The sequence below is a fragment of the Polyergus mexicanus genome, unplaced genomic scaffold, assembly GCF_030449975.1.
Source record: "Polyergus mexicanus isolate NDT 795.1 unplaced genomic scaffold, iyPolMexi1.0 SCAF_16, whole genome shotgun sequence".
NCBI lineage: Eukaryota > Metazoa > Arthropoda > Insecta > Hymenoptera > Formicidae > Polyergus > Polyergus mexicanus.
Window position 1 is genome coordinate 2193699 of NW_027223336.1, and position 26702 is coordinate 2220400.

The window sequence follows — 26702 nt, forward strand, 5'->3', positions numbered from 1 at the left end:
GAACGCGTTTTCGAAATTCTTAAGCTCGCCCTTTTTCATTCTCCTCCTCGGCGAGATCGCCAAGAGGATGTGTTTACCCCAGATGCGTGCCTGACAACATATTCGCCATTATATCCCGCCGGAACCGCCGTCATTCGCGTATATTATCGCTAATGATAGTATGAAGCTTCGCTTCCGATATAGCGGCAGAGTTTTGATAGGGTTGATATCAATCACAGCGAAAGAAGTTTCGATAGTAAATATCGAATATACAGGCGAATATACAGACCGGGTCAGGAATTATTATCCCAAAAGATTTTGCATATTTGTTATCGAATAAAGAATAAGAGGGATAAAATTTAATTAAAGTAATTTTTTTGTTTACCGTTTATGCAATATTTTATACTAATTTTCTGATATTATCTCGTTTACATTTATTTGACATTTATACAAAGTATGTCAAATCGATCGCTGCAACTTTCATTTACGGAGTCTTTTGTCAAAGTGTAGAGAATCAATCTTCCCTCTCAAAAGACATGCCGAAATATAAATAGTTTCCCAAATATGTAAACGATTGAAAATGAAAGAGTTGAAAATAAGATATAAAAGCGAAGTTTGTTCTGTGGTTAATTCTGACAAGAAATATTAATCTACGGCTCGCTTGAAGAAAGAATTTAATATCGAAATTTGATGTAATCTAAAAGCGTCGAATTTTAAATACATATTATACACTTTCGCAATGTACATATATAATACGTCGTAATACAATGAACTCATTTTAATTTTTTGATGAGTTTGGAATTAAAGTTCAAACTTGGTTGCTCAGTTCTGTACCGTATATCAGCATATATAATATAATCAGCATCCAATTAAGTTTTCGTTCAAAAGAGCCAATTTGTGTTTAGAATCAATTAAACAATCCTCTTTTAGAAGTGCAAGGTGAACATTTTCACACCAATTTCAGTAATTACATTTTTGCATAAAACATTCGATCGAATAAGATACATACGCCATTTGAAATGATAAAAATTAAAATGTGAAAAAATTCAAATTGTGTATAATCGGCGTGAGAATCCATAATTGGACATTCGCTAGTTTACGCTTTAAACAACTTTCGTAATTATCTTTCGAGATAAATTAGATTTATGAGATCACAATCCTAACAATAATGATCACAGCATGATCCTACTACGTAGACGGTAGAGAGTCGTGGCACGTAAACTTTTTTCATTCGAGATTGTTCTCTGTGTAATTTTAAACCCAGCCTGAAGGTCGACAAGGATCTTTGAGACGAACAAACTCCTCGTTTAAACAAAAGTTCTGCAATCTGCGAACTCGCGCAATTGCAATTACCGAGATTCCATCCGGCACTAACGGATGGAATAATAACGAGGATTGTGGATAGCGAGGACGGCGATCCCACGGACATTATGGTGTGTGTATATGTGTGTATCTGTGTGTATACTAGTGAATAAAAACAAACAGGTAACGACAAAGCGTGATCCGATAGCAAGAGACGCAAGCGGCATTCCCAAGTTTTCTCTTTCGCGCTATTAAACGTATATAGTATGCGACGTAGCCGAAGAAGGCCGATCGCGTCGCAAAGATCGATATATCGCGCATGGATTAAAACCGGTTTAATCCCGACGAGTTTTTAGATTTCGACGCTACAGACACGTGAAATGATCTCACCTTACGTGCCCGATTTACATGATTCTGATCGGACAAGAAATTAAGATTAATTCTCTCGAGAGAGATGTCTTTTTCTTTTTGAATAATATTTATAATCGAGTAAATGTACTCTTAAATTAATATTAACTAAAATTTAAATAAAGGGAGAGAGATTATATTGTGTATTAAATATATAAAATACTGTCAATACGTACACATATATAATTAAATATAAAATAGATTAATTATAAAACGAACTATGTACTCTCTTTTAACATATAAATCGGTTAGCAATTGTATTTTATAATCCAAAATCAAACTCGTGAAAACTGATCTTAATTGCATTCGGTATGATTAAAATCTTTTGTATTGAAAATGATACATGCTTAAGCATTTTTCTATATCTGTAACGTTAAAAATTGAGATCTTAACAAAATTATACCGATTCGATCAACATCACGGTAATATTGCTCTATCTACTTGAATCTACTTCTATTTATTTATCTATATATAGTGACAAAATTCAAATTTTGCGATACACATAGAAAGCAAATATACAAAAGAGGTAGAAACTGTAAATGTCAAAAGATCGAGATATGATTTTAAATTTTACAAAATATATAAATTTTAAATAATATAAATAATATGATGCATAATTGCAAATATATGTAAACGTGTATAGAGTTTAAGAAATATACATCATGAATATTTTTATAGATAATAAACTATAAAAAATTATACGTGTTAATTTTATGAATCTCTCTCTCAACGGCATAATGAATATATTTCAATCCAGTTCCAATCTCCTCCTTCATGTAGGCCGCCTTCATAAATATTAAATCAAGTTAGTGGAGATTTAATCAATTTTTTTTTGTTCATGTTTTTAGAAAAAGAATTATTTAAATCTCTTTTAATTTAATTATGTATGCGAACGGTCTCTTATACGCGATGGCGACAAAAATCACACTAAAAAACACTAAAATCGATGTGTTTTGTACACGCAACGAATTTTTTCAATTAACGATCAAAGCAACTGCGATATTATTCCCTTCGGCTACGGCATTGTCGATTACCATCGCAGAATTCGCGGGACAACGAGTGGCAACATTAAGAACGTCAACATCGCGTCTTATAAGAACCGAGTCTCGCGAGGACGAGTTTCGTCAAGGATGTATTGTAATATTCGTTGCTCTTTTTTCTGCCTTTTTCCTTTCTCGCGGGGCCGATAAACGTCGTCGTCGCCGCCGCTCGTTGTCGTTGTCCGAGACCCGCGCGAAAGAGACGCAAGCGTGATTGACAACGCGGAAAGAGGACAGAGAGGCAGCGAAAAGAAGAGATGGAGAACAAAGGAGAAGAAGCCCAAGCGCATTCGCATATAGTCGCATACGTGTGTTACCGTACTGTATCCACGTAACACCAAGAAGGACGGCCGCCGAAAGGCGGGAAGGATCGTGTCCCGCCGCTCTCACTCATTCACACCATTGTCATTATCATTGTCGTTATCGTCGTCGTCATCGTAGTCATTGCAAAAGGTCTCATGCGCTTTCGACGGCCGTCCTGTGTGGATATGCGGAAATGACTATATCGTCTATTTGCCGGACTATGTAATACCTATTGCGCAAAACGGGAAAAAGAGCCTGACCCATGAATGAATGGCTGAAACGAGTGGATGAGATTCTGAAAGAAAAGAACATCAATTCATTTCCTTAGAGCTATCGTCCATTTCTCTCGTCTCCTCTCGTTTCCTCTCCCTCATGCATATACATACACGTATGCACACGCACATGGCGTACATCTATATACGCACAGGATTGATTTACACCGATATCGATTGACGCTCTAACTTTGATTAGTGAAATTATTTACTTCCTCCATACGTGCGAGGTCTTTGAAACTTCTCGTAAAATTGACATCGAAAAGCGTAAGTAAAGCGCAAAATAAAGTAAAATAATATTTTCAGATAAATGAGATAATTATAATAATAATCGAGATAATAGTATTTTAATAATTTAATCAACTTTAGTAGATTTTATTTAATTTTAACAATAATATAAAAAAGAATCCTGTGTCAGTTTTGTCAATTAATACTTTTTTCCAGAGTCTCTTTCTCTATACTATAGATAAAAAAAAACTTTGAATATATCATAGACTATAATATCTCTCTTCTTACACACAATCTAGAGACAGCGAATCGCTAACTGAAATTATAATACTTTAAAGAACTCGACTACGGAGGCAGTCGATAACCTTGGTTAAATAACTCTGGTTAGTAATCGACAGCCTCGGCTGAGTAACATATAGCTAAAGAATAAAATCAGCGATTCACGGTCAATGTTAACCGAGGTTGCCGGTTTTCCATCTTTCAATTTGTAATGATAGCCACGAGCGAGCGATCGATCTCCATCAGGATCCAGGTTCATCAAGTAAATTACTATGGATACGAATAAGGCGATGAGACCGGAATGAAAAAGAGGGAGAGTGAGAGAAAGAGAGGAACACTCGCGCCACTCGCGAAATTCCGGGGGGCGAAAATTCGAAAAATCTCTGTTTTTATCATCGACGAGAGGGTCGCGCGACGTGGTTCATTCTTATTGTCGCGGTTTCGGCGAACCTCGCCGAACGTCGCGTTCTTAAGCGACCAGAATACATACGTGAGTACCAGCGTGGTATTTTTTCAGAGAGTAAGAAGATATTATCGAGAGACTCACCCGTTGATCGTCCTCGTGATTTCGTGCTACCCTGGGCATTACAACCCTGAGTATTGCACGGTTGAGTTGCACCTATGAGCGATATATCGAGCGGATTGGTCGTCACGTTAATGTTGGGCCTCTTCTGACTCCGCTTGTGATCGGCAATGCCCTTTTCGAGCGCATTCGCCTGAATCGAGTTGACCTTTCCGCTGGTCATGTAATCGATCTGATATGCCATCCTGGCGTTCTGCCTTTCCTGGGCGGCCACCAAGTTCCGAATCGAGGAGCGCGTGTCGATCGAATCAGGTTGGCCCGCATCCACGGAGCCCCTCACGGGAGTACTAAGACGTAAAACAGGACTATAGAGTACGAATAATCTTGTCGCGATTGAACGAGAGGCAGTGATTGACAAAGTTCACAATCGAGCCATAAATGTTTTTAAATTTTGTTTGCCAAACTCGGATCAAATTTAGAACCTGGGATCAATTCGGAAATTGCTCTTGGAATTCAGCTTAGCCGTAAACTTCTCGTACTCACCCCGAGGGAAAAAGATAGCGTGAGTAGATAGCACGTAAGATTCTCTCAAGAAATCTCAGTCTTGCCCAAAGTAAAGAAGAAGTTCTTGAACCGGGAAATTATTGCACGTGATAGCGATTCAAAATCAGGAGAAGATTGATGTGTGTAACTGACAGATAGTTTTATATAGATAAAATTATATATTCTTCTCTCTATAAAATCTTCGCAACTTTTTTTTTTTTTTTTTTTTTTTTCATTTTAAGATAAAAGAACATTGCGCGCGCACAGAACTTTTTAAAATATTTTTATGATATATCCTTTGTGGGGAGATATCAATATTTCTGATTCTGAACTCTAAATTTTCTTTATCGCGTTATAGCGTCGATCCGCATCTATCTTATATGCAGAACATCGCTCACTTAAAATGCTAATCTTTTTTTATCACCCGCTGTCTCTCGTTTAATCATATACATCTTTCGGCTTGGGATCGCGGTTTATCGATAAGATCGACCGAGTTACGTACCTGAAGAAATCCGCGGTTCTGAGATCCGGGAGAGGCGGGGTTCTGCCGCTGCCGCCGAAGGTGAATCTGGTCTCCTGATGCACCCCGATCATCGGCGTGGGTGGCGGTAGAGCCGACGTGCTCTCGGCGCCGTTACCCGCCATGTGTCCCTGACCGATGGAGGTGCCAATCGTCGCTTTGGCATTGCTCTCCGGTTGATCCGCGTCAAGTTTCGAGCGGGAGCAACGGGTCGACGGACCTGCGACCTCGGTCTCGTCGAAGGCGCGAAGCGACGACGTCGGCGACGTTACCGGAAGCGACAACGGCGGTGTAGTTTGATTTGCCGGCGCCGCGACGGAAATGGGCGACGTAGGCGATGCCGGTGACGAAGTACGGCTACCCGTGGCTATATCGTCGGAATGTCCAACGAGATGGATAGGTGATTGCGACGGGGCTGTAGCGGGAGGCGACATTTCGACCGGCACGTCGATTAGGTCGAAGCTGTCGTCTGGCTGCTCCCCGTCCGTCGTCGTCACCTGAAGAATGGCAAAAAATCGTGTGTCCACGATATTATGAGTTATCGATGTACATTATTATTGCTGATTTTTTTATATTTTATGTAAATTCAAAAATCTATAAAAAGAAACATAAATACGTATACAGAGAATTTGATGAGCGATATTTCATGTTCGAAATTGAAATAACTTTTTTCTTACCGAAAATATATCCAAATCTTAATAGTTTTGAATTGTAAACGGTTAGAATAAATAAATCGAATTCTTGACATAGAAGAAATTCGAGCAAAAAGGAAAAAAAAGATGTACAAATAATTTTTAGTTAATTTGATATCTATCATTAAATTTAAAGTTGCAAGTAACAAAACATTTCATAAACTAAATCTGGATTTTAGAATATTTTAGATTTATTGTATTTATTGTATCTAATAAAAAAAAATAATCAATCATCTCAATATTTAAGATTTTTTGCATGAAATTAAAAAGAGATAATTCCTTATTAAGCTCTATTAAAAAAGCTATTTAATGCATGTGAACTAAACGGAAAATAGAAATTAGGAAAATATCTTTGAAACAAAAAAGGAGGGAGAAATAGAAATCTAAAATCGAATTGTTCAATATATCAAATCATTTTAGGGATATTTGCTTGTTATTCGTATCTTCGCGAACCCAGATTCATGAATACACATTCCCTTTAATCGCGTCTTATGAAGAAAAAACGCGGTTCTCGGTAATTCTTCGTTTAACACATACAAGGACACATTTGTTAATTCATTTAAAATTAATTTAAAATATCACACCCTGAGCGCGAAAGGCGTTATATGAGGTTCGCACCTTGCTTTCGTGCTTAACTGCATACTGAAATATGGATACTAAGCACGCAAAGGTACCTATTAAATCCCAACGCAAAAAATATATTTTTCTTAATATGGATTCGTTAGGCAGCATACATAGAGGCACGTTACATCGATTTCGACATACAGTTTACTAACTTTATTCCTCGATGGAATATCAGAGCGCGTGCGCTACATTAATTATAATACTTAATTGATACTTGATATCATAATATTTATAATATCAACTACTAACACGCTCATAATTTGTTAAACTTTAACTTTGTAAAAGCAATAGCTCATTGCTGATGTCAATGTATCGAAAACCTAATGTTACGCTTTATATATATGTCCGAGTATTATATATAGAATCAATGTAATAATAAGTAATATACATTTCATAAATCAAAATTGATAGCCCAGGACAAAATCTTGATTTCATAATAATAGACATAAATTTAATTTTAATTCTGATTTTAAATCTTTGATTTTAATTTCGATTTTAATTTTAATGTTAATTTTAATTTTTTAGTTCTTATTTTATTATAATAACATATTTAATTATGGAAAGGGCGTGTGTTATACAATACATATATAACATTTACAACGTTCATTTGTCATTTTATTTACCGCCCACGGTTTAAATTAATCAAATTTACACGCCGACGTTATTTTGCAAAATTATCTATTTCGTATGCTCGTCATCCTACCATAGTGAGCATCGTGTTGGCGCTGTCGGTGCTCGTGTTGATCGTTGTCTCCGACGCCGTGCTGGAGCCCATGACCACGACTTTCGGCACCGTCCGGCAGCTGCGGCTGCCGCCCGCCGCCTTGAAGTTAAACCGCCGAATCGCGGACGAAAGAAGATCACTGTCTCGTCCGCCGCCGCCGCCACCGCTGCTATTGTCAGTCCCATGTTGTCCCCGCGATGGCTGCGACTGCGATGTATCCCCCTGATCACACGCGTTACTTCCCAAACTGCCACATCTGGTTGCCGACTCGCGATTCCTCGAGCACCCCTGTGACAGATCGAATTACGGATTCGCGCGCGCGCGCGTTTCTATCGAAATCCCTCCGTCCGTTGTTCATCGCGCGATAATGAATCAGCGCGACGCACATCGGATTTCAATGATTTGTTAAAATAATGAGATAAAGAAAAATAGGGAAAAGAAGACCTTCTACTTCTTTTCGTTTCGATTTGCTTTGATTCGAATGTCATTATCGAATAATTATGATTAATGAAAATAAGAGAAGGGAAGAAAATCAAGATTTAAATAATTAAAAAAAAAAAAACCCACTTGGGATTTGTGTTCCGGGGTGGACGGTGGATTCGGTGTGGTCGGCAGCGAGCCCCCCGCGGGGGTACAGTGCCGCAGTCGCGCCAGGGCCGTGCGAAGCCCCTCCGTCACGAGGCTATTTTATTGCTTCCTCGCCAGCGTTCCCCGCGTCGCCGCTTCTTTCATCCACCTTCTTGCGCGTTGCTCTCTTTTCGCGAAACCCGTCTTCTCTTTACGATCTCTCAGCTGGATGCACGAAATCCACCCACCGTCGCTCACCGCAGGGATGATGGCCCGCGTGGGAGTCGAGAGATTCGCCAACCCGCTGCCACGTGCCACTGATCGTGCCGCGCGCCGTTTATCAATCGTTACATTCACCATCGCACACTTGAACCCTCGTATGCGATCCGACTCCCCCTTTTACTCCTTTGTCCGTCTTTTGATTTACCTAAGGACATAATTGGGCAAAGTAATAAAATCAATCATTATCAAACATTGATTTTTGAATTTTCAAATCGATGATTAATTAAATAATTAAAATTAAGATAATCGTCGATTATGATTAAACTGTTAGTCATTAAGTAGAGAAGTGGGATAATGCGATTTTTTTTTTTTTTTTTTTTATTATAATTTGATTCAATAAATTATATATAACAAAATATTGTTGAAGAAATAATAATGATTTTTCATAAAGTTTATATATATTTATTAATTGCAAATAAAATATTTTAAATTAGTATATATTGTATAGAAGTCAATTCTATACTTTTAATATTCTCATTTTAGATTCATATTAATAATTTTTATATCATTTTTTGTTATATATGAAACTAAATTCTCGACGATATTTATGGTATTATTACATGTAATGAAAATATATTTTATTGCGGGATATCAATCAAGTATATGGAATAAAAATATTTAATAAAAAGAGAAAACATTAATTCCCTTTACATTGAATAATTACTGATTGATAACTGCAAATTATAAACATATGTACCTCATGATTAATAAATCATCTGATTAATGCTTATTAATGGTTACATTAATTATAATGATTGTATTAACGGCATACATTCAATATATGTATATTTCTGCGTATAATAAATTTTAACCACATATTTTTAAATACACAAAAATTTATCGACTACGATTCCCGCTAAATATTTTATTATAAATTAGAAGTACGACAAGGAGGTAGAGGTGCGTTTATATTTTATTCATATATGAAATATTGAACGACAAAATATTAATTAATTATTAATAATCATAAAAATAATTACATATTTGCCTAAACACGGTGAAAATATTATAGTAAAAATTACAAAATAATTTTTGGAACATTACTAACGTATAAAAAAAATCACGCGACATTATCGATAATATTATGTACGTATTATATTTTATAATACAAAGGAGTATTGTATTTATTCAAATATTTGGATGCACAAACAAATGCATATTTGTTAACAAACAATAATATACCAATACGTAATTTCCAATTTTTTTAAAATAATAAATATCTTAATATCATTATATTACAGTTTTACAATAAGTGTAAGAGAGAATGTATTTTTTATGTATCTCATTCGTATTGTAAAATTTTCTCCGTGAAAGACACCCGATTAAGCTGTTAGAATAATAACAATTTCTGTCGACCAAGCCTCGAGTGAGCCTTGTTCGAAACACGTGCGACGAGCGAATATTGAAATTCACACTGTCTGTATCGCCTGCACGAAATTCAAGAATTTTTGCAGTATCGCGCTTCAGGTATGGTAAACGGTAAAGCTCCCATGTTTGACGCGAGACAAATGTAAACTGTCGTGTGGCTGTTTTCATTGCAGATTTACATCAATCACTGTACACGCGATTTGACGTGGCCTTACTACTTACCATATCGGAAACAGACCGTTGAAAAAAGTTTCTATTAACAATCTCTCGCAATAATGTGCCGCGGATAAAATAAACATCGAAGTCGCGTGTACGGCAAGTGATAATTTAACTACGATCAATTAAAGCCTATAATTCTCTGAGATTTCTTTTCACGAAACTCCATCTTGTCACACGAAATGCATCAAATCAATATACCTCATTTTTAGTAATATTTCTAACAATTTTCTATAGGATTTTTTAATATTAAAAATGTCATAATAATTAGTGTTCGTCAATTAAAGTTGTCGATGAAAGTTGAATAAATTAAAATAAAAATCCCCATAATGATTCATAGAATCATCTTTTACATTTCTTACTATGATGTATTTGACATTTGCAGAGAAAAGTAAAATTTTAAATATTTTTTAAATATTTGTGAAACGTCTCTATATTTGTTGATGCATTAAAAGAAATTAAATTTTTTAATCTATTTCAATTTTTCCTTTTTCTTAACAATACTATTCTTGTATTATTTATAAGTTCTCTAACCAAATAAACGCGCAGTTCATCGTCAGAATAAAAAGACGTTATCATTTGTAATTTCATTTTAACAAATACAGTCTTTATAATTTAGAGATAAGTAAAAGAGTTTAAAGTTGCTATTAAACTTAAATCGAAACAGCCTATAAAATAGTAAAGCCTTATTATTTATAGTTTTATTTTTATGAAATATGTTCTCTATAGTTTTCGATAAACAAAAGAATTTAAAATTGACTTGCACCGGGCTTGAGACGCTATTGTTTGCTGCAAGTTATTACATGAACTCTTGCCAATTACCTTATATATCATCCATCAATCTCTTCGGTATACACGAAGACGCGTTACTCTGTCGCGAAACACCGTGGTATCGAAACATCGTTACTTCTTTCGTCCCTTGTCAGCTTTGCGTAAATTCCGAACGTCTGTAAGAAGAGCACAAAGGGATCAGACGAGACGAGACGAAACGAGGAGACGCATAAGAGGATACAAAATGGAACGCGTTTGTGCTTTACACTCATTTCTATGTTTTACGAGTCTTCGCTTGTAACGACGAGCCTAATTTCTACTCTAATTTCAATTCACTTCCGTCTTAGAAATTTACGGAATATCTGACACATAAAAGTCGAGAAGATGAAATCGGCCGATGTGACGCGCGCGATTCTTGAAAAATATTGTATTCATAAATCAGGATATAAAATATTACGCTCATATATTTGGAGAAAACATGTATCTATCTATGAACTCTCTATTGAGAATGGAGGGCACAGCTATCTGCGAATTTATATTCAAAGTAAAATATAATAGAATCTATCTTCCGCCCTAGTTTTCGAAATCACGGATTTATTATTATACTATTTTTTGATCGAAATTTGGATTTCTCTCGTGAATATTGCATTTCGTTTATATTTGTTTAAAAAAATTTAACTAGGAAGCGGTACGTAAAAGCAAATATCCCGCAATCGTATATTGAAATAGAACTGACATAGTGACTGACAACAATTTCACACATATATTTGTAAAAGCTCCAAATGTGTGGAATATAAATTTTCAAAAATAAATAGATATTTTTCAAACTTTGTACTGCAAACGATAAAGATTAATTTTATTGTGTCAAACAATATTAATGTCAAAAAAAAAAAAAAAATACCCGATATATTTCGTTCGTAACAATATGGAAACCACTTTGCGCGAACTTTCAAAATGGATAGAGGTAATTATAGTGACTATTGTTTTATATTTATATTAAAGCTTTTATTGCCGATATAAAATAGCGAATCGTTTATCGTCCAAAATATTTTCGATCGTCTAAAGAGTTAACTCTCCCGTGCTAACTATTTTATAGAATTAACGAGCCACGTTGATTTTCGCTTTGTATCTATTAAGTTTATATTGAAAACATATTGAGGCAGCTAGTGCGGAGAGCGTGGAAATATTTTCAGTACCATTTGTCATATAAATGATAAATTAGCTTATCCGGATATTACGGTCACGTGGATACAGTACTACGTACTGTGGGACACAGTACCCGTATTCACACAATCACACTCTCATGTCCGGCGAGCTGAGTCCGAGTAAACGCATCGATTAATTACAGTACGGCCGCTCGTTTCTCTGAACAATTCCCCCGAGGATGACGGTTTTACACTAACAAGTTGCTTTCTACGCACCTCATAATGCGTGAAAGCATGGCCGATAGTGAAATCATCGATAAAAAAAAAACAAAAAAAAAATAATATTTATAATAATACACACAAGAGTATAATACGTATATATTCGAGTATTTCGTTAGTTATACGGAATCACACAGAACTCCAAATTGGTCAAAAGACTCATAAATGAAAAAAAGAACTCGCTCGCTGAAATACTCCAATAAAATTTCGATATATTGTAAAATTTGTTAATATTGAAATAGTATATGTGTGTAAACTTTGACATTTGCATTTCACTAAAATTTATAACCATTCGAAATTATACGCGAAAAAGCAATATTATACAATTTTCAAATCAAATTTTAAACATTACTACAAAAATTTCATATCGAAAATAACGATAACGAACGGAGTTTTTAATCAAAGTTTTTTTTTCTGCCAAATCAATATATTAATATATATTACAATTCTACTGGCAATTTATATAAATTTAACAATACAATATTTTTCAATAATAAAATTTATCATTGTTAGCTTATATATCATTTTACGTTGATTAATGAAGTGCATTTATAAATTTTTAATGAATTTATAAAGACTTATTGATCTCTTTAATTAACTATAATTATATCTTTGACCATAATTAATTATAAATTTCGAATGTGTGTGTGTGTGTATGACTATAATTATTTATAAAATATTGCAAAATCATATTTTATCTCACTTTTATCGCGATTAAGAGTTCACTAATTATTTCAAAATCAGTGCTTTACGAAAGCAGGGCGCGATAGAAAATATGTTAACTATTGCATGGATGGATTCGGTACTTGTAGATATCTGATTGAATTTTCGAACTTGTTGATCGAATGGATCTCGATAAGCTAGCTCGTCGGAAGAGGTACGATCCATTTTTCAAATGCGAATTTCCTATATTCGAGCGCTCTCGTAGCGCTCTGATTTCGCCGGATGGTAAGCGTACGCGAGCGCACGTCGCACGTGACAAATCTGGCTATTAACTTCCGTAGGTGGCGACGATTAATTGGCAGATTAATATCGGGACCGATCGTTCTCGCGACGAAAATTACGTCACGGCAGAACATATATCGCCAATCTCGGAGCCGCGAATGATGGATTCGATTAACTTTACAAGAGCTTAACTAAATATTGTATATGCTCTCTTACACGGTAACAGAAATAGAACACATTTATTACATTTTGATTAGTTTTCTATTAGTAATTTATATAAGACTCTTTAGAAATGTTAATCATATATTTTACACGTATATATATATATATATATATATATCAATGTGACAGATGAATAAGTGCTAATCACAACGGCATTCATCATATTAAAAGCTTACGGTATACAGTTGACATGACAATTTCAATCATATATTTTTAAATCGTTGCTAAAAGTGTCTAAACAAATTTAAACATTTATCATTTCACAATAGAAATATTTTTTAGGATCTAACAAGTTAATTAATTTCTAGTGCTTTTATATCTATTTGCGATAAATGAAAATGATTTTTAGATTTTCAAGGGTTTGAAAAGTCTGTTTTAAATATCAATCTAAAAATATATATAATATAAATTAAATAATGAAAAAAATATATAATATAATAAAATAAATATAATAATCACAATACATATAAGAGAGAAAGAGAGTAAAAATTTACATTAGATATAAATACATATAATTCGCGTTTTAAAAATAGAATTTCTTTCGATAGATAATTTGAAAATAAAACAACGAAATATTTTATTAAATTTTATCAAACTTATTTTTCTCACAAAAATAAATATAGATTAAATATTGACATTTAAATAATTAAATATTGATGAAAAAATTATCTTTCATAAATATTATATGTACGTAACATTAATGAGATGTTCGTTCATATACTAAAATTTTAATCATAACAATGCATTATACAATACATTGTAATATTTTTATAAATTATTAATAATAATCATTATAACATCACTAAATGGTCAGAATACGATCTGTGCACGACGCAGTAGTCGGAACCTAAGTTAGTGTTTTATATATTGCATATTGATAAATCCGCTACTAGTAGAGGGCAACAACGGGGTTGAGGATGCGGGAGAGAAGTTACGACGACGAATGGGGGGAAAGGTAGGTTGAGGTGATGGAGGACTAGGTACGAGGGAACGTAGGCCGATCGACCTGGTTAACCTACATAGAACGAGAGACGGAAAGAGAGAGAAAGAGAAGAAGAAAGGATGCTCCTCTCTTTATCTTCATACTCTCCTCGTTCCTGGCCGTTTGGCGTTCTCATGTCACAAAGAAGAAAACTTTATCCGATTCTCTCTCAGCCTGTTTTCCTCGGCAGTCTTTACCTCTCTCTCTCTCTCTCTCTCTCTCTCTCTCTCTCTCTCTACCTGACTAGGGAGAACGGCCAGGTGGAAAACTCGGCGCATGTTGGCGCCATCGACTTGGACGATCAAGTCAGCTTCTGCTACACTGAGCCGAGGCGATCATCTATCCTCGCGAAGAGAAGTACGGTGCTCGAGCGAGATGATTGGCACCGAGAAAAAAACGAAGACTTTTTGTAACGCGACGTGTTGCGGATCGGGGATTGAGATTGCTACAAGTTCGACGTGCTCAGATCGTGATGCTGGAAACACGTGAAAACGATCTCTACGTTTATTCGTGTAATACAACAATGATTGGCGCGTAAGATTCAGATTTTTTATTTTTTTTTATTTTTATAGCACCAAAGTTAAATTTATGGAAATTACATCGGTTTTAATCCTCATCGTTTTGAGTTCATAGACGCTGTGTATCATGTCAAGCCGTATGTATGCAATGTGGATGATAACGCGAATCTAAAGCTACTGTGTCAACAAGCATGAATTAAATAAGCTTAGCTTACAATTATTAATTCGCTGTACTTTATTAGATTATACCTTTATCTTATACCTTTATTATACATTACCTTTAATGAGGAAAGAGAAAGAGGAAATTTACTTAGCCAAGTTTAATTTTAAGTGACATTGATATAACCGCCTTTAGAAGCCGTATCTGTGCACATTAGTTAAAGTTAAGTGAAGAGATTTACAGCGTGAGTAGAGTAAGTCAATAATTCGTACGGCTCACTTTTTATAGATACCGAGTTCACATCGAATCTCTCGCGACTGTATAATTATAGTCCATCATTTTAGCCTCTCAACTTTTTAATTTATCCCCTTCTCCTCTTTTCTTTCCCTTTTGAGGACATTAACTCTTCCAGTTAACTATAACTAATTTTATTTTATAATAGTGCGCTAAAAATTGCCATGATAATGATTCATAATTATTTTGTGCGCCAGACTATTTGAACGTATCGGTTATATAAGCGAATCGGTTATATAAATGCATAAAGTATTGTATTAAAACTATCCTATTAATTGACCACTCAGCAAAACGCACAGCAACATGCGCGTTTCCGTGAATCGGTGATTCGTTACCATCAAAACGGGTCGCGGCTCCGATGCTTTTATACGCTTCAATTCTTCCTGCCCAATAAATGGACGATCGTTACAACGACCTATCCCGTTCTCACTAGCTTATCATTGCCCAAATGTAAATATAACTCTGATAATTCATCGGTATAATGGCATGAATTTTTTTTCGAGCGTTTGCGCGTTCAGAGTGTTGTTTTATATTTAAATAAATTAGATACGATTTGTAATTTTAAACGATCTGTGTCGCAATGGAAAATTTGCAAAATTATTGTTTCCAATGCTAAATATAAACACATTATTCCACTTTTTTAATATTCATTTAAAATTACATAGTTAATATTTTTGCTAAAACAAAATAGAAAGGGACTGACGCTTCGAAAGTATTAAGTGACTTCAATGACAGTACTTCTACATTATACGAGTTATAAAGTCTCGTGTCCTGAATCGAATGCGAAGTTTGACTGACTCATATCATGCGTCATCCGGTAAATGAAATGTATTTGAAAGACAGAATCTATTTATTTTTCGAGTAATTTAAGAACGTGTAATCTGTTCTCCGAAAATTTGTTTTTGCCGAGTGACATTTTTCGGACAATCCTTGTAAATGTCTAAATAAAAATTTGAAAATAATAGAATGGCATAATTGACAGAAAATTTACAACAAGATTAAAATAAACATATTTAAATTGGTCAACATTTGTGATAATCTATTCATAATTGCAAATTATTCTTGATTTGCATGATATTTACTTACAAAAACAGATAACTTTAAAGACGATAAAGCGAAATTACGTAGAAATTTCCAATTTTCACTATAAAAATGTACATTCTAATACAAAATTATGATTTTCTTTTTACATTTTTTTGGGGGATGGGAATATATTAAAAATCTATGGTAAATACTAAAAATCATGAAATTTATATCGAGCATTTTACAATCCTATTATTCTGATTTTACTTCTATAGGGCATTTGAATATATCAATATTACTTCATTTACTATTGTTATTGAACCTTTCTCTATCACATACATTTAAGTATCAGAATTAACTAGTTCAAATATTTTGAATACACAAACGCTCGTTGCTAATTAATTATAGAGGTGATGTAACACGGTTTGTGACTCAAACACACGTAATTACATCACAACAAGAGAATGAAAACATAAGAGAAGAGCATCTCTTATATTAAAAAGGAATCTATTAGAGAATCAACGGAACATAAGCAAAGGAATGTGTATATAACAGAGCGAGAAAGGATTGATAGGGATATTTATCGCACAAGGAAACAGAGGTGGCATGAATATTATTATGCACTGCAAAGCGAATCCTTTTCGAGCGTCAAACGGAAATGCATTGCATATAAATTGGACGTCAAATAGGTTTGCACTAAAGCAAGTACAATTGAGAACGTAAATAAGAGAGAGAGAGAGAGAGAGAGAGAGAGAGAGAGAGAGAGAGAGAGGGGGGAAGTGAAAAGCTGAGAAGCAGATCAACCGAGAATCGAATTAATCGAATAGATCGTTTCAAAAATACGCTAAATTGAAACTCATGCATTTTGATTTTGTATGCATTTCATCTCTTTTCATTTTATGTGTCTCTAATGCCATTAAAGTGGGAATGATAGTTACGTTCGATCGAGATTAACTTTTCTATTGTGTTCAAATTTCTATTTAGATATTTACAACGCTATTCGAGCAGTATATGCATAACTTTTGAATAAGCATTATGACATTTATTGGAAAATTTAAAAAAAAATGAAAATTTCTTCTTCTGATATTCATTTAAAATAGATGTTTCTCTAAACATTAAAAAAATTAATTATAAAATAAATTGATTAATAAGACTTTTACACCAAAAAATACGCATATATATATATATATATATTAAATAGTATAAAGTTTACACCTCAAAATAAATGAAAAAACAATTAATAAAAATAATAAAATAACAATTAATAAAAATAAATCGGAGTAAAACAATATCGCAACACTTTCCAATCATATGACTGATTCTCTAATGAGATTAATTAACAATTTTATTAGAATTAATATTCTCAAACAAATACTATTCCTCTCTTAGCAATTTAATTATATTCATTATTAAAGATTTATCATTGAAAAATATTTTCTTGTCACATTTATTTCAATATAAAAATTAAAATGGCTTTTATGTAGCGCGTCTTTGAAACGATCGATTCAATGTATTGCGAAGACAGAATTTACAATTTGGTTTTCGCATTTTTATCTCATGCATTATACACACAATTCACATTCGTCTAACGTAAGTTCGCAGAGTCATTCGACTCTCGGGAAAAGATTGTCGGAACGTCGAACCTCTGGGTACGTCGAACACAATACGTTTGTACGAGTGGCATCTTGGTCTCGAACTCGTAAGAAATTGTATATCCAGTCCGAGTTCCGATCCAGAGAAAAGGTAGGAAACGATCGCGACGAAGCTAAAACTCGACTTCGTTGAGAGTCTCTCGAGGCACGTTTCGCATCGCCCCGACCTACATTCGATCGGCCGCCGTGTTCAACAACAAGCTGCTCTCACGCGGTTAGTAACCGGGAATTAAAGCCAATGTAAACGGGGTGATATCAACTTTCGAAGCTTTGGATTTTAGCTTTCGAAATCCGTTTCGTAATCCGATTGTCGTGAGTAAGCATTAAAATTGTTTCATGCCTTTAAGCTTTGCGAAAAATTGAATCGTCCGAGATTAATAGAGCCAAAGATAGAAATATGAGATATTTATTTATCAAGTATATATCATTATATTTTTGAGAGAATTTCACATTGCCATTTACATAATTTATATTTATATATCACTGAGATAATATTAGTAACAACAGAGATATAAATTATATCATGTATACATTAATATTTTTTTTTTATATTTTTAAAAGAAGATTGGGAAGAGACGCGGTGGCTGAAATTTCTATCTCTTTTATCTCGTATATACTCCTACCTTTTCTATCGGTTTCAATCCTGTTTCTACCAAACGCGTCAGTTCGTCACGACGATCGAGAAACGTCATTCGCAGCATGCTGCGATGCACCCCTTGACGCACGAACGGTGCACCGACCGATTCACGACGCGATCACGAGGGGCGAGAATCCGCGAAGCGTCGCGGTGAGGAAAGCGCGCTGACCCGTTCGCCCCTCGAGGTAGAGAGAGAAAGAGAGAAAGAGAGAGAGAGAGAGAGAGAGAGAGAGAGAGTGCTTAGAAAAACAATCCTCACCCTTATTGCAGTCTTGCCGGAAGGAGAACGATCACGCGCCAACGTCTGCGTATCTCCGCGTCTGCCTCCGCATCTTTCCTCGGTCGAGTTTAGAATACGCGAGAGCTCGAGGAATCTAGATTTTCATAGATGCTGAGATACAGTTGACAAGTCTCAGAGTCGCAGGGGATGCTGAGAGAGGCGTCGCGACGAGCTGTGCGTTGGTCCACGCGAGTAATAACGAGCATTCGCACGGGCACGCGCGCACACATGCATATGTACACATACGCACACACACACACATACGCAGGCACGCACGCACGCACGCACGCACGCACGCACGCACGCAAGCAGGCACACGTACGTATATTGTGTACACGTGTTACGCGCGCATGCACATGCACGAGCGTGGGAAGCGTATCGTCTCGTACGGCTATTAAGGGATGTAAACACGCGAAACGATCGCGCGACGCGGTCTCGCACGCAAATACCTAAAGCTTTCCCAAAAACAGGGCTGAGAGAATGAGAGAAGGAGAGAAACAGACACAGAAAGGGAAAGAGAGAGACAGAGAGCACCACCCGCTCTCGCGCCCCACGTATGACTGTCGCATCGCGGTACAACAGCAGCAACGGTAACGATGCGCAGGAACGTGCGAACGCCTGCGCTTCACCTTCTCCACCACCTTCTGCTCCTCCTTCTCGCGGGTTAAAGTTAAATCCCGCTGTTGTTCTTGCTGCCTCCACCTGTCTCTCTCTCTCCCTCTCTCTCTCTGTCTCTTGCGCGTCCCCATCGGTCGATTCGCCGTTTCGATTTCGCGTCCTAATATCTCGTAGCAAGATAAGGGTGATCGTGATACGCAATCGAGGAGAAAGAGGGGATGAAAATGCTACAGCGAGAGAGAGACGGAGAATGATTTCGGCGTCTCTCATTGAATCTTCTCAACGAAGAACAGAGAGACAGTGTGAGCTGATTTCGATGTTCTACTTTAAATTTTAAAAAAAGGGAAACTATGAGAGACGGAAAAATTTTGACGACATGTAACTTTTATACACTTGTGATTTAAAAGTTGAAAGAAACTCAACTAGATACAAGTAATATAACATAAAATAGTTAAATAGCTTTTTGATTATATTTGATATTAAAAAAAAAAAATCGTAAGAAGAATACTATCAAAAATCCTTAAATGTATATGTAAAGAAATTATAATTTGTTATCAAAATTATACTCAATCAAATCCAATTCTCAAATTTTTGTCTTTTATTTGCAGCGTCGAAATTTAATAAAAAATTTTAAAATTTATAGAAAAAAATTTAATAAACTCTTCAGAACTATTAGTGGTCTTAATGTGTAAAGTGATGTATAAAGCACTTTATTTTTTAATGTAATCGCCCTGAAATTTTTTTTTTTAATACTATAGAATTTCTGAACATTTTGCAAAGAAACGGGATCTTTATCAGAACTATTATCGAATTTTAAATGTTAATTTTGTTATTAAACAGAAATATTAATAAGGAATACATCATCTTTTCAATAAAATATATTTCTTTTTATATATTAAATGTGACAGTAGTAAAAATTAAAATAGATATTCCAATTTATTATTAAACCTCGATCGCATTAACATTATTTATGTAATACTCTCTACAAAATTTTATGTCAGATAAACAAAAATAGAATGTATGATAAATACTGTAACTTGAAAAGTAAGATAGTTTAAAAAGTGAGTGTCCATCTTTCCAAGAAATTATCTCATTATTCTCAAGAAATACATTCTAGTAAAGATAAGATTTGAATGACAATTAAAATATGTTATCGGTAAAAATTTACTCCTTAGGATAGCATTATTCTTCTCTAAACAGAGAATTTCGGGAAAAAAGCTCGCAAACATAGCACACTTAAATGCCAGGATGTAAGTGTAAACTACCCGTACGATCCCGCATTATCATCTATCGACAGCAAAGTGTATTTGGGGTAAAGATGGCTGACCGAAGCTCTGAACAAGTTTCGTCTTTAATCGAATGTAGCGTAAAAATGTGGGACATAATACAAAGTATTTTTTATTTCGCATATATATGTATAATGAACATTCGTGCGTGCGTGCCATGTCGGAGGGAAAGATTCAACATGACGAAAGAAATGATGATGACGTAAATATTTTATATGTATGTTTAAACTGATTGTGGGTCAGTGATAAATTGGCGTAAAACTACCCCAGACAGTACGTGTCCTTAAAAGATATCTAAAAGGATTTAAAGACGTCTTATTGTCCTTTTTTTAAGACATTTTTAAGATGTCTTTTGGCCTTCTTGTGCTGTCTGGGACGCAAGGAAAAAACAATACAAAATGACGTTAATTCTGAAAAATTTAATAATACTTAACAATATTTATGACTTAATATCACGGACAAAAATGAAAAACATATGTCGCATTACATGTCTTTCAACGATTATTACATATACTTTTTGAAGTATAAAGGTCGATTTTGCGGGTTACCTATAAGGAAGACGATTTGTTTCTTTTATATTTTATGAAAGCCTTCGCGCGAAAGCTATTCAAATATCTGTGATCGCGCAATGTTTTCTTCCTTCAATATTTTCTACGTACTTATATATCGTATAAAATGACATTTACAGTGCTGATTTTCTGCACAATTTCATGCAATACGTGCACGTCGCGAAACAACTGCACAAATAACGAATTTATTCATAAAAGGATTGCGATGGATATTATTATCATAATAATATTCTATTCACTTTAATTATTATGTTCTTATAATATTTGCATATAATCATTATTATTCATACATAATTTACAATATATTTCTTTCTGTGTATGTAATGACTAAAATCGAGTATAGATTATCAAATATAATTTATATTATCTATTATAACAATTATAAATGAGATAATAACGACGCTGTGTATAGAAATGTATCTTTCGTTTAATATCGTCATCATTTAATGCAATTTCTTTTGTCCATCGACTTTTTGCGCTCGACAAATGCTCGGCGTTTGTTAAATCTGTCACTGATGATGTGATGACATTGCTTTGTCCCAGTACCGTATAATGTGCCGTATAATGTCCGTATTAGATACTATTATGTCTCTCTAAGGGATTCTTAACATCGACCGCGTATAATTATCCGCCGGATCGATAAGCTGCCGATATTCCTCCTTTCGCGCACACGACCCCTTATTTTTTTTCCCTGTCGGTCAAGCTTTATATACGCATTAAACGTATGGCAAAATACGATCGACTGGTTAATTAAACAGCTGAGAAACCATAGGCGGTATTGCGAGCGATCGTCGCGGCTCCCCTTTCATCTTTCGAGAATATATATATAAGCTTAATATATATCTCCGATAAAGATATACAGAAAACCCTCTTGCAAGTCATCTCGTCGTTTTAAGATATGTTCCTCAGTAACGTTTCTCAATATATCGGTATGCTTACAACAGTATTTTCCGACGGAATATCCAATTACGTTGGATTAAACTCTTCGAGATACAACGATCGCGAGCTGAGTTATCCCTAGATTGCGCTTCTCGTGATGAATTATTTCACCCTGTTACACTTCCGACTTATCGATGGAAGAGCAAGGCGAATCGACTTCGAAAGTGCTCGTGTATGTACGGACCGCAATCGATAAGACTAATTCGGAATTTTCGTGCAACCGATTAATATTCTTGAAATACATGGATTTAATAATAGGATAGATTAAATGGATCGGCTCTCGCGTAGTTCCTAAAGTTTAATAGATGATCGATGTCCAGAATTATTAATCACGGTAGAGCGGAACGAAATATTATGAAACAGAAGTTTTCTTAAGACACTCGAGATAAAAAGATAAAAAAATACGTAAAAGAAATAAATAAATGATAAAGCAAATTATTATCTAACAAGCAAATATTAATAAAGCATTATTTCAAGAATATTATTGTTCGTTATTAAAAGAACACAGTACATCATAATCGATCATCCTAAAGTATTAGCGTTAAAAATACGACGAAGGGGAGAAAATCCGGAGATGTATGGTTGCATCATTAGTAAATTTATAGTACTATTCACGTGAGTTTCCTGCTCGAAGGTTAATTGACTTTGTTACTCGAGCGACGACTTAATGGCTTGCGATCGTCTCGTCTTCCAATCTCGATCGGTTCGAAGCGCAGCTCGCAAGAGAAGTTTCGCTGCCGTTAGCAGCAAATTATTGAGCTTCGCCGGCAAACACTCGCGACGTTTGCGCAGATGCGCGATGTCTTACCGAGCACGAGAGAGCTTGTGCCGTTCACCCCGTGACGGATCTGCCCTACATCGGGGCGCTGTTTTGATCCGCCGCTCGATGCGTCGAAAAATATGCGTCAACTCGTGAAATGCATGCGTGTGACCCATATATTTAAGCCTTAAGTAAAGAACCCGAGAGATTGGAAAAATTCTTGTATGTTATTAAAAGAGCGTCAGATTTCTTGATTTATCTTCTTGTCATTCTTGATAAAATATGATACCCATTTTTTATTAATTAATTAATTAATTTAAACACGCACAAAAACGATTATATTATATATACAGAAATTTATATTTATCGCGCAATCTAAAAAAAAAAAAAAACTATAAATTACCTATTAAATCCGAAAAAAGAATATTTTGATTTAAGAATTAGCTTTGCACTCCGAACGATTGGTTATCGCGTGTTCATCTCCATAACAGAATCAGGATTTTACTCCGAAGAATTAGTAAGATCCTACCAAGTATTATTCCCGCGAATATATCTATATTCTAATGAAAAAGAAATTAGTACTATAATCGAATTAAAATGAAAAGAATAAGATTCATAATTCTATACGGGATGAAAAATTTGTCAAAAAAAAAAAAGAATGTTTAATCTTGATTTTCCTGAAATTTGAATAATTTGAGTTGTACTAGTCTTTTTATTTATTTTTCTAAAAATACAATATTATCTCATCTATATCAAAGAATCAACCTAATAATTCATATTATTATATAATTTATGTTAATAAGTTTTTTTTTTATATATAGAAAACGATATAAAAGAGTAATTGAATGAGGAATATCGCAATTTTTTATGAACGCGTATACATATTAGTTATATTGTCAACATATTATTGTCGCTCTCGATATCATATATGTCAATATAAATCATAAATGAATCGTTGAAAAAAGCATGAGTCAAGAGATATTTACTTGTCAATCAATGAGAATTGTTTGCAGTTTTCATAATGTAATTTTTCTAAATTGAGGGAGGTGTTCAAAAAAATCCTCTTTTATTATATACCTTTTAATAACTTCACAGTAGCCTTTTTTATAATTTAATGTGAAAATTAAGTCGCGCTTTTTTCGAAATCATCGATTCAATTGTATAAAATTCAATTCATTGCGTGAATGCAATATTCGCTTTGCATTGACGGTTAGTAAAACTTTAAACTCGATAGGCGGTGAAAGGCTTTAAATATGACGTACGTACATACCTTTGGCTATTCATTTCTTGAGAAATCACGCGATATTACTTTGCCACAAAGTAGATAACTTCGTGAGACTGTACTCTTTTCTTTTAATTGCATCCTGCATCGACGTAATGCAACCCATCCACTGGGTCGCTCGGCGCGACTGCTAATCAAACTATGTTATTCAATTTGTTATCCTGTTGCCTTGCACGTAAAATGAATTAAAAAGAAAAGCAGAAAAAAAAGTGCTGCATCACAAAATCACATTTTAAATACTCTACTATATATCGAAATTGATGAAATGCCAAGTACGTTTTCATAACACAGTGTTGCCAATGTAAATGTTTTCTTATTATATAAATATAATCGCGCTATTATTTTAATATTATTTCAAAAGCTTCTGTTGCAAAGCCGGTCATTTTATGCCGTTCCAATTGCACTAATTGCAATGGCAGAGAAACGATGGTCGTGTATCTTCGACTTACGATAAGCGTATCACCCGATTGCTCGAAACAAGTAAAGCGTCATCGTGCTATCCGAGTAATTACGGGCCTGTTGCTTTGACAGCTTAGCTTAATCAACTGTAGCAATTCCCTTTCTAACGCAAACTGCAATATAGATTATAGCCTGTATAATACACGAAGTATTGTATCTCCATATTTAATAAGAATCTTTAATAAATTTAATGTTGTAATTTAAAAAAAGAAAAAAAAATATATATATATATACAATATTTTCACAAAATTTAACTCTGTGAACGCATATGGAATAATTAGTCATCCAAAGTGATTGCCAAAGAAATAAATGAAAATAATGAAGAAAAAGAAAATGTGCAATTGGCGGTGCAAACGTGATGATCGTGATGTTTTTGAGATGAGAATGTGACTTACGTCAAAGTCAATGCGATGAACGAATAAACGCGCTCAACCGTTGTCATTTCAGACGATGACCGCGATCTCTCCTCGACACCACGTCGCACACCTTACGTTGCGTTAAAGCGCATCGCACATCCGGCCGGCCCCAAACGCGCGAGGGTTGATTGACCGCCGGTGGCACAGAGAGCACGGTGCACTATCGATTATACGTCTGGCAGCAGCACGTGGTGCCTGCCTTCGACTAGGCCAGTGTGCGCGCGACCCTACGCCCTATCACAAGGGTGGAAGCCGTGGAAGGGTGGCGAGGAGCACCAGCCGTTCACTCGGCGCTTTAAGTGGGCCGATAAGAATCCGGTCGCTCCGAGATTCGAATGATGTGGATAAACATATTTTGCTGAGACATAAAAGTACGTCCTGTGGAAATATTTACGGCATATCCTGCTAATATATCGATATTATTAATCATTGTAAAAAATTAAACTTGATACGATGCAATAAATTGATATGACTCCATATATATTTTATACGATCTTTTTTTTATAAAAGAACATCGAAATAAATATCCTTAATGATAAAATACCGATATTGGACGGGAAGAATTCGCACAGCGGACTATCACTGTTCTGATAATACGAAGACGGTGCTGATGATTTTACTTCTTGTATTTAACTACCGATGGTAGTGCTACTATCTTTGCGATTGAACTGAAGAAATCGCGAAGAAAATCAAAGGAATGCGTCTGCGCGAGTCTTGACCGCGATTATACCCTTTTTAAGTTCTGTGCCCTAGTGATTTTCCATCGCAGAAATATATTTTTTGTTCATACTTAGTATATATTCTGGAATAGTACACAAATTCTTTAAAATATTATTGTCCTAGCTCTCATAATCATATAATCTTAGTGATGATTAAATAATACATTATAGAAACTTTCCATGAAAAATTTGATTAATTATTTGTATATATTATTGCTCTTGCAATAATAAATATTGCAAAAATAATAATATAATAAATGGAAAAAAATTGTTAATATCTTCAGATAAATAAATCCAAACAATTATAATATAAATTCAACACAGAATGTAAAATTAATTAAATATATTAATGTTGTTATAAAATTAATTAATAATATTTATTGTAAAATTAATTGAATATGCGAAACGAATTTTTTCTCTTAACACAAATTGTAAATTAGTTAATCATAAAAACATTATTCTCCGTTTAACATAACTTATCTAAAAAAAGTTTAATTTATAACGGGGTTAATCGACATTGTGTTGCAGCTGTTAAACCGGCGGACTTTAAATCATTCGGAATTTTGCATGCGCGAAGAAAATGAATTCGCTGCAGTCACGCGAATCGTCGTTACATGCCGAGATTGAGCGAATGAGTTACTATTTCTTTCGCGAAATAAATCAAGCTCTGCAAAAATTAGCCCCCATTAAAATGTGCATGATGATAGAAATATATTTCTTTTTATATATACGACCTGCTATTATTACAATTCTATTATACTTGCGTTTCGCATTCCTCTATCGTAATTTTACTTCGTGATTATTTTTCATTTTTCTGATATCTATTCCTTGAGAATTGCTCACATCATAGATATACGCAAACGCTTGCAAATAATG

General features: G+C 34.7%; 1 protein-coding gene across 4 annotated transcripts in view; it reads right to left on the reverse strand.

Moving 5' to 3' along the window:
* LOC138940375 (uncharacterized) overlaps positions 1–8112 on the reverse strand; it is a 35226-nt gene extending 27114 nt beyond the window's left edge. For 2 of the 4 annotated variants that reach the window (XR_011447985.1, XM_070309217.1), the window contains exons 1-4: positions 7417–7581; positions 5380–5894; positions 4359–4681; positions 3262–3327 (exon numbers count right to left, since the gene is read on the reverse strand). Coding sequence is in view for 3 of the 4 variants with exons in the window: in XM_070309217.1 (XP_070165318.1) it covers positions 3262–3327; positions 4359–4681; positions 5380–5894; positions 7417–7488 (976 nt within the window). In the remaining variant the exon portion in view is untranslated. Of the gene's footprint in view, positions 1–3261; positions 3328–4358; positions 4682–5379; positions 5895–7416; positions 7726–8004 lie in introns of those variants that run through there. The other 2 variants (XM_070309219.1, XM_070309218.1) reach the window with 2 other exon arrangements.
* Positions 8113–26702: the final 18590 nt, after the last annotated feature.